This window comes from Nicotiana attenuata, chromosome 7 (genome assembly GCF_001879085.1).
Source record: "Nicotiana attenuata strain UT chromosome 7, NIATTr2, whole genome shotgun sequence".
Classification (NCBI taxonomy): Eukaryota; Viridiplantae; Streptophyta; class Magnoliopsida; order Solanales; family Solanaceae; genus Nicotiana; species Nicotiana attenuata.
The window spans coordinates 35,640,343-35,653,424 of record NC_031995.1 but is presented as its reverse complement, the minus strand read 5'-3'; the positions used below and the strand labels follow the sequence as shown (position 1 = coordinate 35,653,424).

General features: G+C 36.2%; 1 protein-coding gene across 1 annotated transcript; it reads left to right on the top strand.

Moving 5' to 3' along the window:
* LOC109228928 (purine-uracil permease NCS1) lies at positions 10,906 to 12,879 on the top strand. Its single transcript, XM_019394191.1, has one exon. The coding sequence runs from the start codon at positions 11,004 to 11,006 to the stop codon at positions 12,741 to 12,743; it is 1,740 nt and encodes a 579-aa protein (XP_019249736.1). The 5' UTR covers positions 10,906 to 11,003; the 3' UTR covers positions 12,744 to 12,879.

The following is a 13,082-nucleotide window of genomic DNA, read 5'->3' as shown; positions in this document are numbered from 1 at the left end:
TATATATATATATATATATATATATATATATATATATATATATATATATATAACAAACTCTTCACCATTAGCTTGCGTTCATAAATAACAGCTTAATTTTCTGGATTTACATTTTACTTATAATTTGTTACATACAACATGAAGCAACATCATTAGCAATGATGCTGGTGGCCAGGTGTGATAAGCTTCGTTATGTGAGAATTTATAATTTTGAAAATAAGATAGGTTACCTGCTACAACAGATAAAAGTAATTTGACAATGTATTTAACTTAAATTATTATGTAAAATAGTTCAGTTTTACATACAATTTGGTTTTAAAGGACTTAGATGGTTTACATGAGAATTAATTAATTGACTCAATTAAATGAGTGATGTATAAAATGAATTATCTTTTGTAATACAAATCGCTGGAATGTTGGATCGCATTCGGGTTAAGAACGGGTTATCGAATATTTAAGCCCAACCCACCTTTTGAACATGAGCCCATTAAAATGACCAATATTAAGGGAGAAGTGCACGTATAGCCATTTTCATGATGCTATTTAGAGATTAACCAATACTTATTTTGTTCTTAATTTTTAAATTAAAAATCTTAACTCCAAGATAAGTAAGAACATTTTTGTCCTGAAATTTTGAACTGAAAAACTGAAATTCAGGACACACTGGCTAATTCTTAAATAGCAGTCCTTTAGAGTGGCTACCTGGTGACTGGTGTCATATCTATAATATTAAGCTCAGCCATTTCTAACGTAAAAATTGCACGGGGCGCCCTATTTGTCGCTCCCATTTAACCTATACCCATTTTTTTTAAAACTTTTAACTTGTACCTACTTTTTAAACAACTTCAGCTCCCTTTATCCTCCTCCTTCTCCTCCTTCATTTTCTTTTTTCTTCTTCTACAACGATGACTTCAACATTGCTCTCTTTGATTAATGAAGTTAAAGCAAATATACTGAGGACTTCCATTTGGATTATTATAACATTAAAAACCAGTTTCCTCATTGTCTGGAAGCACAACTCCGTCATGAAGAAGTGAAAGTTGAAAAAGGTTTGGAACTCCTTATCCATGATCTGGAACTGTCAAAGTAACTCGTAGTACTAGTTTTTTTTTCTTTCTTTTGTGGAATTTTGTAAAATTCTTTTTAGCTATCACAGAATTTTCATACGGACTACCATTTTCAGTGCAGGTGCAAAAATTCTCTTCTTTTTGGCCATTCCGAAGTTTTCGATAACTCCAAATTCCAATAAATGGATTGAATTGGGATTCTCCAATTACAAAGACAAAAACTTTTTCCAGTTACAACACAAAAACTTCAGCTCTAGAGCTGAAGTTTCCCAGTGAAGTTTCCCAGTTACAACACAAAAACTTCAGCTCTAGAGCTGAAGTTTCCCAGTTGCAACAGAGCTGAAGTTCGCCAGTTACAAAACAAAAACTTCAGCTCTAGAACTGAACTTCAGGCCCGTCTACTAGAATGCTGAAGTTTTGCGTGATTGCCTTTGCTACTTCAGCCCCGTGTGCTGAAGTTATGCAAAAAAACGGGTACACTTGCAATTTTTTTTGCAAAGCGGGCACAAGTTAAAATGTGACACAAAAAGCGGGTATAGATGCAAATGCCCCATTTCTAACTTATAGCCTGTTTGGCCAAGCTTCTTTTTGGCTAAAAGTGCTTTTTTTTTTTGTCAAAATCACTTTTGGCCAAAAATTGAGGTGTTTGGCCAAGCTTTTGGAAGGAAAAAAAGTGCTTTTGAGGAGAAGCAGAAAAAAATAGCTTCTCTCCAAAAGCACTTTTCTGAGAAGCACTTTTGAGAAAAATACACTTAGAAGCAGTTTTTTAAAGATTGGCCAAACACTAATTGCTGCTCAGAAGTGCTTTTCAAATTAATTAGCCAAACACAAACTGCTTCTCACCAAAAATACTTTTGAGAAAAGCACTTTTAAAAAAAAGCACTTCTCAAAATAAGATGATTTTTGCAGCTTGGCCAAACAGGCTATTAATAACTCAAATGAGTGGTATTAGGGACGAGCAGCTGAATGGTTATTTTGAAGGAATTTGAATATTCAACTTAAATATGAAGAATGTGAATCTTTCTATAATCAGTAATACATATCTAATATTTAAAGAGAGTGCAAAGTCAAAAGTAAATAACCAAAAATGAACGCAGGAAGTAATATCTAAAACGCACGCAAAATCAAAGATTCTACATTTGATCCTTCAGTTAGCTCTATGAAATTGAGAGTACTTAATACTGTGAGAAAAATTTATGTTCCTCTAATTTGACTACTTATGGTTAATGACTCAAAAAATCAAAAACTAAAATAAAAAATGATCAAAGAATACATTACCAAGCACCTAATTAGCAATTAAGGATAAATTACGACGACTTTTTTCAAAGTCATTAAGTTATTATAAAACTATAATCGCAATAATGAAATTATAAACGGAATATTATGAATTTTTAGATGCGTAATATGCACTTGTTCTTCCGAACTTGAGACATCTCTCCTACGAAGATGGCGTCTCTATCTGTCCTAAACATTATTGCCATTCTTTTTTATTACCAACTCACTTTTTAAATCTTTTTGGGTCTCTATCAAGCAAAACCATGTGTTAGGTTCAATTAAGCAAGGAAACAAATTACTCATCAGGGCCTTTTGTTTTCTTAAACAAAAAATTATTTCAATGAGGTTACTTAGGGGTCGTTTGGTAGGGTGTATGAGAATAGTGTGGAATAAGGTGTATTAGTAACGCACGAATTAGCAATGCAAGCATTAGTTATGCAGATATTATTTCTTATCTACTATTTGGTGTGGTGTATTAAAATTAGAAAGAATTACGGCCCATGTCACTTGGCCTAATAGCCCAACCGAAAATGGCCCACATTTAAAGCTCTTACCCTATATAGCCCATGTTGTATATAACTTGAAAGAAACGTTTCAGCCTTTAGCCCACTATTAAAGACATACTTTTAGGGTTTTTATTATTTTCTTCTTTCTTCATTCCCTTCTCTCTCTCACCGCCTCTCACTCCTTTCTCTCTAACCCACATAGATCCCTCATCCTCTCTTAACCTAGCCCCCGTTATTCCCCTCCTTTACCCCCTACGCAATTCTGCCATTAATGGCTCGAAGAAGGCTCGAAGAAAGACTCCGTCGTCCATGGTGGCAAGCAGAAGAACGAAGAAGATTTTTGAAAGAAACATGAAAATACACAGAGATCTGAAAATAAATAGCTCTAAAACTTGATTTGTACCAACAAACAACCACTAATTTTGGAGGATTTTGAAGTTTGAAGTTCTGGTAATTTTGGAAGATTCTGAAGTTTGAAGTTTGAAGTTCTGGAAAATCATAACTATGTAGCAGGTTGTATCGACACTGTATAATAGTGTATAATTGTGTATATGGGTATACAGACACCATACACTATTATACATGTTTATACAAGTTATACAGTATTGTATAAATGTGTATAAATGTGTATATTTGTGTATAATGTTGTATAAATATATTTTTCCAGTTTATAAGGATGTATATACATTGTTAGCGTGTAAGAGGTCTCTACAGAAGTTTGACACTTCCTTCTCTTCTTCTTTTTCGTGTATGTGCTATATGAAACAGATTTGTACGCGTTGGAGGAATTCTACAATTCATTTATCAATTTTTTATTTTTCTTTTATCCTGTTGGATTGCTTCAGCAATTGCACATAAAGGTGTTTGAATTTCTTACCTTCAGATAATATGTTGATTGTGCGAAATAAGCTGTTTTTTCGGGAATTAGCCTATTATTTTTGGGCTATAGATTTGCAATGTGATATCTAGGCTATTATGTTGCAAGTCAGGTGTGTGAGTTGTACTTAAGTGAAATTATCCCTTAAAATTATAATGCATTGCATAATTTTAAGAAAAATAGTTGTTTACAAAAATGCCCTCCATATTCTCTAGATTTAAGGGACTTTAAGGACAATTTTATCTTTAACCATACTAATGCATGCATTAATAGCGTTGGTATTACTAATGTCATGGTTTTCTATGCATTACTTATACATACAATAATACCAAGTATGCTGTATAACTAATAAACAAGGTATTACTAATGCATAGAGCTAATGCTTGCATCATTTTTTCTAATACCTCCTACCAAACGACCCCTTACGGTATAAAAAATATTTATGCAATCAGATCACTTATATATTAAATGGTTGTCTGTGGGCTTTAGTAAAAGAGAAACCACTGCACAAAGCATCTCGCATTCATGCAAGGTTCGAGGAAGGGCCTCACCCTAATGGGTGTTATGTAGACACCATACCCTAATGCCATCAATAGCGATTGCTTCCACGGCTCGAAGATAACTTTATTGTTGCTCCATGGCCGCGTCCTAAAAAGTGTGATGCAGGCAGCCTACTCTAATACATGTGATAATAGATGCTTTCACGGCTCGAACCCCCGATCTACAGGTCACATGAAGATAACTTTACCTTTGCTCTCAGGTTCCCTTCCTTGTATGTTGCTTTTAGTCAAAGTTGAATTTGTGGAAGCACCATTGAAATTTATAATGATTCTCTTTTCTTTTTTCTCCCTTCCCATAACTCAATAATGATTCTTTGCTGAGATTGAACGTGTTTATTAGTGTATTATTATAGTCAATTATCAATACTTTTGCCAGCTTGATTAACCAATCTGTAGAGTTTATAATTTAATTAAATTATTTTTAAAATTCACGGCAGCCTGTTATGATACTCACGAGTCACGACTATGATCCAATTTATACCCATATTTTTAAAATTATTTAACCTATACCCTAATTTTATAACTTCAGGCGCCTCCTTCTTCCTGTTACCTGTGCGCTCCTTTCTTCCTCCTTTCTTTTCTTCTTCTTCTTCTTCTTCTTCTTCTTCTTCTTCTTCTTCTTCTTCTTCTTCTTCTTCTTCTTCTTCTTTTCTCTCTCAAACACATGAGACTCTGTGTAATTATTATTGATTGAATATGAAATACACAGTGATTTAGCACTAAGGTATGAATTTTGAGTTAAGTACATCTGAAATTTCATTTCCCAAAAAAAGAATTAAAGATGGTTCTTCTTAATGCTGAATTTCCTGATAATTCCATTATAGCAACTGGATCTTAATGACAACTTGTCATTGTTGTTTTAGAACTTCAGCTCTAAGAATGTTGGAGTTCAGCAAATATAAACGAAAACTTTAGCTCCTAGAATGCTGAAGTTCAGCAAATACAAAATAAACTTCAGCCCTGAAGTTAATCACAAACATAACAAAGCTTCAGCTAAAACATGCTGAAGTTCAGCAAATATAGAACAAAACTTCAGCTAAAACATGCTGAAGTTCAGCAAATAGAGAACAAAACTTCAGCTAGTTGAATGCTTAAGTTCAGCAATTACAAACAAACACTTCAGCCAACACTTGGTTCGGGACTACTTCGGGCCCGTCTACTGAATGCTGAAGTTTGCGTGATTGCCTTTGCTACTTCAGGCCCGTATGCTTGAAGTTACGCGAAAAGTGGGTACGCTTGCAATTTTTTTTGCAAAGCGGGTATAAGTTAAAACCTAACCCAAAAAACGGGTATAGATGCAAATGCCCCGAATATTTAAGCCCAACCCACCTTTTGAATCTGAGCCCTTTTAAAATGACCAATATAAAGCCGAGCCATTTCTAAAAGTTAATGGCACGGGCTAGCCAATTTTTGGAGTGATAATTAAAAAATAATCAGCATTTGTAAAGTCATTGAAAAATAGTTTGGCTATTTGTGATTTTCCCACATTTCTAACTTAATAACTCAAATGACGTTAAAATAACACGGTATAGCCAGTTTTCAAACTGGTCATTCAAAAATAGCCAGCGTTTACCAAGTCAATGAAAAATAGCCACTATTTTGCTACAGCAGAGACCGGTCCTGTCACGACCCGGATTTCCCACCATCGGGAGTCGTGATGGAGCCTACTGTTGGAGCTAGGCAAAGCCAAATATTTAAACATTCTCGGATAACAACATAACAATAATAAAATAACGAGTCTTTAAATAAATGCGGAAGTCTTTCAAAACATAGATAACTGAAAACCCAAAATGTGCAAGTCTAATATTTCACTACCCAAGACTGGAGTCGCTATCTCACGAACTACTAAAGAGTGCTACAAACAAGTCTGAATAGAAATACATAAATGTCTGTCTCGGTACAATGGAAACAAACTGAAACATAGAAGGGGACTCCGGCCTGCGAACGCCAGCTAGGCTACCTCGTAAGTCCCTGGACTGAAGTCAGCTCCCGATCGATATCCTACTGTTGTGGTCCAAAAGCTGCTCCGGTACCGTGATCTGTGCAAAAGAGCAGAGAAGTGTAGCATCAGCACAACCGACCCCATGTGCTGGTAAGTGCCTGGCCTAACCCCGGCGAAGTAGTGATGAGGCTAGACAGGACTACCAAATCAACCTGTGCAGTTCAATGTATATATATATGCAATACAAGGAAAGAATACAGAAGTTTAACAGTTAAGAGGGGGGAAGTATACTATGGGGAAGTACAGTCCGGAGATAAAGTCAACAATTTAAATAAGAAACAAGGCAATAACAATAATTAATGAGAGCAGGACAATCAACAGTTGCACGGCATCAACCTTCGTGCTTTTACTCTCATTCTCACCAAAGCAATCAAATAAAGTGCACGGCATCACCCTTCGTGCTTTCCCTCACGTAACTCTCATATCATGGCACAGAATGATCCTTCGTGCAAATATAACCAAAACATGGCACGGAATGACCCTTCGTGCAAATATAATCAGACCATGGCACAGAATGACCCTTCGTGCAAATATAACCAAAACATGGCATGGAATGACCCTTTGTGCAAATATAATCAAAATATGGCACGGAATGACCCTTCGTGCATTATCACTCTTCCTCACCCAAACAGTAATCACAACCAAACGGGGCGAGGGGATAAACAAATAATAAGAACTGTCCCGGCAAGGGAATTACACAATTAACAGCTAACTCCCGGCAAGGAAAATAATCAGTATACTCAAACCATCATGGCAAGGGATTAATCATATCCCTTTCTATTTCTTTCATTTCTTACTCAATAGTCTTTTTATCGTTCGAGCCAACGCTCCAAAGGATTGAAAATTCATAATTAGTTCTCATACTCTTCACATTGCATAAAATTCATCAATTAACATGGATGAGTCATAACAATATCAGGATAAGTGCATACAAGGACCCACGGTCATGCTAGACACCGGTGTATAGATACTCGTCACCATGCCTATACAACGTACTCGATCATTTAGCAATTAGCAAATAATAACACTCTAATCCTATTCCTTCAAGCCAAAGTTAGATCAAACACTTACCTCAAATGCTCCAAACTCAACTCAATCCTCTAGTATAGCTTTACCCTTCGAATTCACCACCAAACCGCTCGAATCTAGTCACAAATTACTTGAATGTATTATCAAATGCTACTTGAATCAATTTGAATGCATGAAAATAAAATTTCCCAAAGTTTGTTCAAATATTCCCAAAATGCCCCCGGGCCCACGTGGTCAAAACCCGAGGTTCGAACCAAAATCCGACTACCCATTCCCCCATGAACTCAAATATATAAGTTATTTTGGAATCGGACCTCAAATTGAGGTCCAAAACCCCCAAATTTAGGAACCCTAGTTCTACCCTATATTCCCAAATTCCCCCGTTAAAAATCTTTGTTTTGAAGTTGAAATTATGATTAAAGATGTTAAGGAGTAAAGAAAATAAGTTAGAAATCACTTACCAATCGTTTTGAAGAAGTAGAATTGTTTGGAAAATCGCCTCTTACGTTTTGGGTTTTGAAAAAGTGAAAAATGACTGAAAATCCCGACTTTATATACTGAACTGGAGACCCCGTGCGGACTGCACAAAAATGCCCCGCGGCCGCGCCGAGGAAGGGAGGGAAAACGACTCTCTGAACCTACCCAGCGCGGACCGCACTAATTTGGTGCGCGGCCGCGCTGGTCGACTTACCCCCTGGCCCTCTGAACCCAAGCCACGCGAACCGCACAGAAATGTACCGCGGCCGCGCGGCTTCCAGCGCTGACCGCGCGGATTTGACCGCGGGCGCGCTGGGGGCCTGCAACCCCTGAACCTGCAACTTCAGAATGTTTCTAAGCCTAAGACCTTCCGGGACCCACTCAAAACTCACCCGAGCCCTCGGGGCTCCAAACCGAACCTGCACACAACTTCAAAAACCTCCTACGGACTTACTCGCGTGATCAAATCGTCAAAATAACGTCATATACATAGAATCAAGCCTCAAATCACATGATTTCTTCCAACTTTTCATAAAACACAATTTTTTCCATTTTTAAGTCCGAAACACGTCAAATGACGTCCGTTTTCAACCAAACTTTACAGGAAGCGCTTAAATCATATATAAGACTTGTACCGGGCGTCGGAACCAAAATACGAGCACGATACCACAATCTTCTAAACAAATATCACTTTCCAATTTCTTTAATTATTTTCAGAAAATAATTTCACGTAAAAATTCATTCCTCGGACTCGGGACCTTGGAATTTGATTCTGAGCACACCCCCAAGTCTCATATTTTCCTACGGACCCTCCGGGACTGTTGAATAACGAGTCCGGGTCCGTTTGCCCAAAACGTTGACCGGAGTCAAACTTAATCAATTAAAACATCAAAAATTTATTATCTTTCTAACAAATTCATATTTAAACGTTCCGGCTACGCGCCCGGACTGCGCACACAAATCGAGGCAACCCCCAAGTGAGGTTTTCACGGCCTCAGAAGTACAGAGTGAGTAGGAATACACGTGATGACCCTTTGGGTCGTCACAGGTCCAGCATAATATACTGGAGTTCGGTGCACCTGTATATGAACTCCAGCATATTATGCTGGAAGGGTATACTTTGCTGGCTCCAGTATAATATACTGGAGACTGGAGCACCGGTGCTCCAAACTCCAGTATATTATGCTGGACCGGTATACTTGCTAGAACTCCAGTGTATTATGCTGGAGTTCTAGTGTACTTATGCTGGAACTCCATTATATTATGCTGGAGTTCCAGCATACTTATCTTGGAACTCCAGTATAATATGCTGGAGTTCCTCTTAATTGACTACTTATGGTTAATGACTCAAAAAATCAAAAACTAAAATGAAAAATGATCAAAGAATACATTACCAAGCACCTAATTACCGAATTAACGATAAATTACGTCTTTTTTCAAAGTCATTAAGTTATTGGGTATACAACTATAATCGCAGTAATGACGTTAATGGAATATTATGAATTTTTAGATGCGCAAATTGTACTTGTTCTTCCGAACACTATTGCCAATCTTTTTTACTAGGCCAAATACCCATATGATCCTTTAAATTTGACTTCAGTTTCCATTTTAATACGTCAACTTAAGTCAATACTTATTGAACACTCCAACTCCAATAATAGTGTGCCTATTAAACACCATTATAATATGCTTAAGTAAGTCTAGCCGCGTGAACTGGACGCACAATGACATGGCAAAACACACGAAGCACAAAATGCCACCTGGATTTTGAATTCAAAAAAAAAAAAACTTAGAGAAAATAAAAACCAAAAAAGAAACAAAACAAAAGAAAAAAAAACAAGTAAAGAAAATAACTTCCACAAACCCATTACAGCCGCCGTCAGTCTCCAGTCACAACCTTCAATATTCCACCACTACTCAGTATTATATGAGGTGTTTAATAGACACATTCCAATAGGTATTGACTTAAGTTGGGTGTTAAAATAAAAATTGGAGCCAAATAAGGGACCGTATAGGTATTTGGCCTTTTTATTACCAACTCACTAGCTATTCCTACACTCACCACACATGGCAAACAGAATTTCACTATTTTAATCTTTTTGGGTCTCTATCAAGCAAAACCATGTGTTCGGTTCAATTATTAAGTATTTATGCAACCAAATCACTTGGATATATTAAATGGTTGTCTATTGCTTCTAATAAAAGGGCAGCTCAATGCACAAAGCTCTCGCATTCATGGAAGGTTCGGGGAAGGACCATATTCTAAGGGGTGTGATGTAGACAATCTACCCTAATGCCATCACTAATGTCTGCTTCATCGGTTCGAACTCGTGGCCTATACGTCACACGGAGACAATTTTACCGTTGCTCCAATGCCGCACCCTCAACCTATTCTAATGCAAGCAAAATGGTTATTTCCACGACTCGAACTCGTAACCTATAAATCACATAGAAACTACTTTACTGTTGCTCCAAGGCTCTCCTTGATTGTACTTTGCTTTTAGTCAAACTTGAATTTATGGAAACACCAATGAAATGCATAATGATTCTCTTTTTTTTCTTCCGATAACTCAATGATTCTTTGGCGAGATTTATAGTCAATTGTCAATACTTTTGCCAGCTTGATTATCCAATCAGTTGCCTATATCATTTGATTAAATTATTTTTAAAATTCAGGCCAGCCTGTTATGATACTCACGAACATGATCCAATTTTATAGATCATTCCCACGTTCCATCTCTTCCTGCAGTTAATTTGACTTGCTACAGATTTTTGCCTTTCTTTGAAGCTCTATGTTTTTATAAAATTTCTATTTGTTCGGACTGATATTTTAGCCATTCTCAGGGAAGCTATTTAGAGATTAATCAGTACGTATTTTGTCTTGAAATCTTAAATTAGAAATCTCAACTTCAGGCAATTCAAGATATTTTTGTCCTTAAAATTTGAACTGAAATAAAAATTTATGACGTACTGACTAATTTCTAAATAGTTAGCAGCCCTTTAGAATTGCTACCTGGTGTCATTTCGCACGATATTTTATTGAAAAAAGAAGTAAACTTACTCCTATATCTCTTTAATTTCACGGTCTGTTTTGTATGAGAGTGACATATAGCAACTAGTCATTTTCCACCACTCATCTTTTATCCCAAAAAGCCTTCAATTGATACCACATAATCTTAAGCTTATTTGAATCTATTTTTCTTCTGAATCATGGTGTCCAATTCCCTCAGCTTATGCCTTCATCATCCTCATCCTCACAATGACCTTACCCCTCAAATTTTCACAAAACCTAAGAACCTTTACTACCTTAGAACATCTTCAATTCCAACCACCTTAACTACTACTAGTACTAAAATTATTATTTCACCAAAAAACAAAGTTGTTCACTCTTTGTTCCATAGAAGATGTAACAACATTCTTTCTCCAATGGCATCAAGTGATGATCAATCCCACTTCACTTCTCAATTTGATGATTTTCAACCTGATCCTAGTCTTACTAATGATGATCTCAAACCAACGACGATCGATCAACGTAATTTTTCAGGGTGGGAAATGGCTAGTTTATGGATTGGACTTGTTGTTGGTGTGCCTTCATATTACCTAGCTGGTAGTTTAGTTGATCTTGGTATGGCTTGGTGGCAAGGAATTGCAATTGTTGTTATAGCCAATTTGATAACTTTAGTACCACTTATATTAATAGGTCAACCTGGCACAAAATATGGTATATCATTTCCTATTTTAGCAAGATCATCATTTGGAATTAAAGGTGCACATATTCCTACTCTACTTAGAGCTTTAGTTGGTTGTGGTTGGTATGGAATTGAAACATGGATTGGTGGTGAGGCAATTTTTCTTTTATTTCCAAAAGTTATTAAAGAATCATCTTTTTCTTTACCTCTTTCTTGGCTTGGCACTTCCCCTCTTGAATTTACTTGTTTTATAATTTTTTGGATAGCCCAATTAGCAATTGTGTGGAAAGGAATGGATGGTATTAGAGACTTAGAAAAATATTCTGCTCCAATTCTTATTGCACTCACTTCTTGTCTACTCATTTGGTCCTATGTTAAGGCTGGTGGATTTGGCCATTTGCTTAACTTATCTTCAAGAATCTCATCTCCACAATTTTGGTCACTCTTTTTTCCTTCAATCACAGCAAATATTAGCTTTTGGGCTACTTTAGCACTTAATATACCTGATTTTACTAGGTATGCCAAGAGCCAAAATGATCAAATTATAGGTCAAGTAGGGCTTCCAATTTTTATGGGATTGTTTACTTTTGTTGGTTTAGCAGTTACATCTTCAACGACAGTAATATTTGGGCATGTTATTTCCAACCCCATTACACTACTAGGTGAAATTGGTGGTTTCTTGACAATAATCCTTGCAATTATTGGAATTAGCCTAGCCACAATTACTACCAATATTGCAGCCAATGTCGTCGCGCCAGCTAATGCCTTAGTCAATCTTAGCCCTTCAAAATTCACTTTCAGAAGAGGTGCACTTCTAACAGCATTGTTAGGAATTGCATTCCAACCTTGGAGATTACTAAAATCAAGTGAAAGCTTTGTGTATACTTGGTTAGTTGGCTATTCTGCAATATTAGGACCAATTATGGGCATACTTTTAGCAGATTATTATGTCATTCAAGGGATGAATTTAAGGATCAAAGATTTGTACACATTGAGTCCAAGTGGAGCATATTATTACAAAAGTGGCTATAATTTGGTAGCCATGTTTGCTTTGGTGATTGGGATTTTGCCAGTAATTCCAGGGTTTTTGCAAAATGTTGGGATCATGAGTTCAATTCCAAAGCCATTTACCATTATTTACAACAATGCTTGGTTCTTTAGCTTGTTTTTAGCAGGGGGACTTTATTGTATTCTTTCATTTATAAAGGGAAAAAAGAAAAATCAACAGCACATAGATCCTTTGCTAACTAATGGATGTTAGTGATGTCTCTATTGTCAAATGTTTGATTCTAATTTTCCCTTTGCATTTATCTGTATAGACATAATGCTCCCTCCGTCTCAATTTATGTGATGGTGTTCAGATTTCAAGAATCAAATGAGTTGTGCTTTGATCGTAATTTTTTCTTATTCCTTTTAAATAATTTAAATAATTAAATATTATGAGTTATAGTACTTTTTACGTAGTTTTCAAATATGTAAATTTTATTTCAGAAAATTTAAAGATTTTATGTTCAAATGCACGATCAAAATTACAAAGTTTAAATCTCGAGAAGTGAAAAGTGACACATACCACAAACAACCTAACACCCTTAGGTGTGAA

Coding starts and splice junctions, on each gene's coding strand:
- LOC109228928 (XM_019394191.1), top strand. CDS start 11,004: ATGGTGTCCAATTCCCTCAGCTTATGCCTTCATCATCCTCATCCTCAC.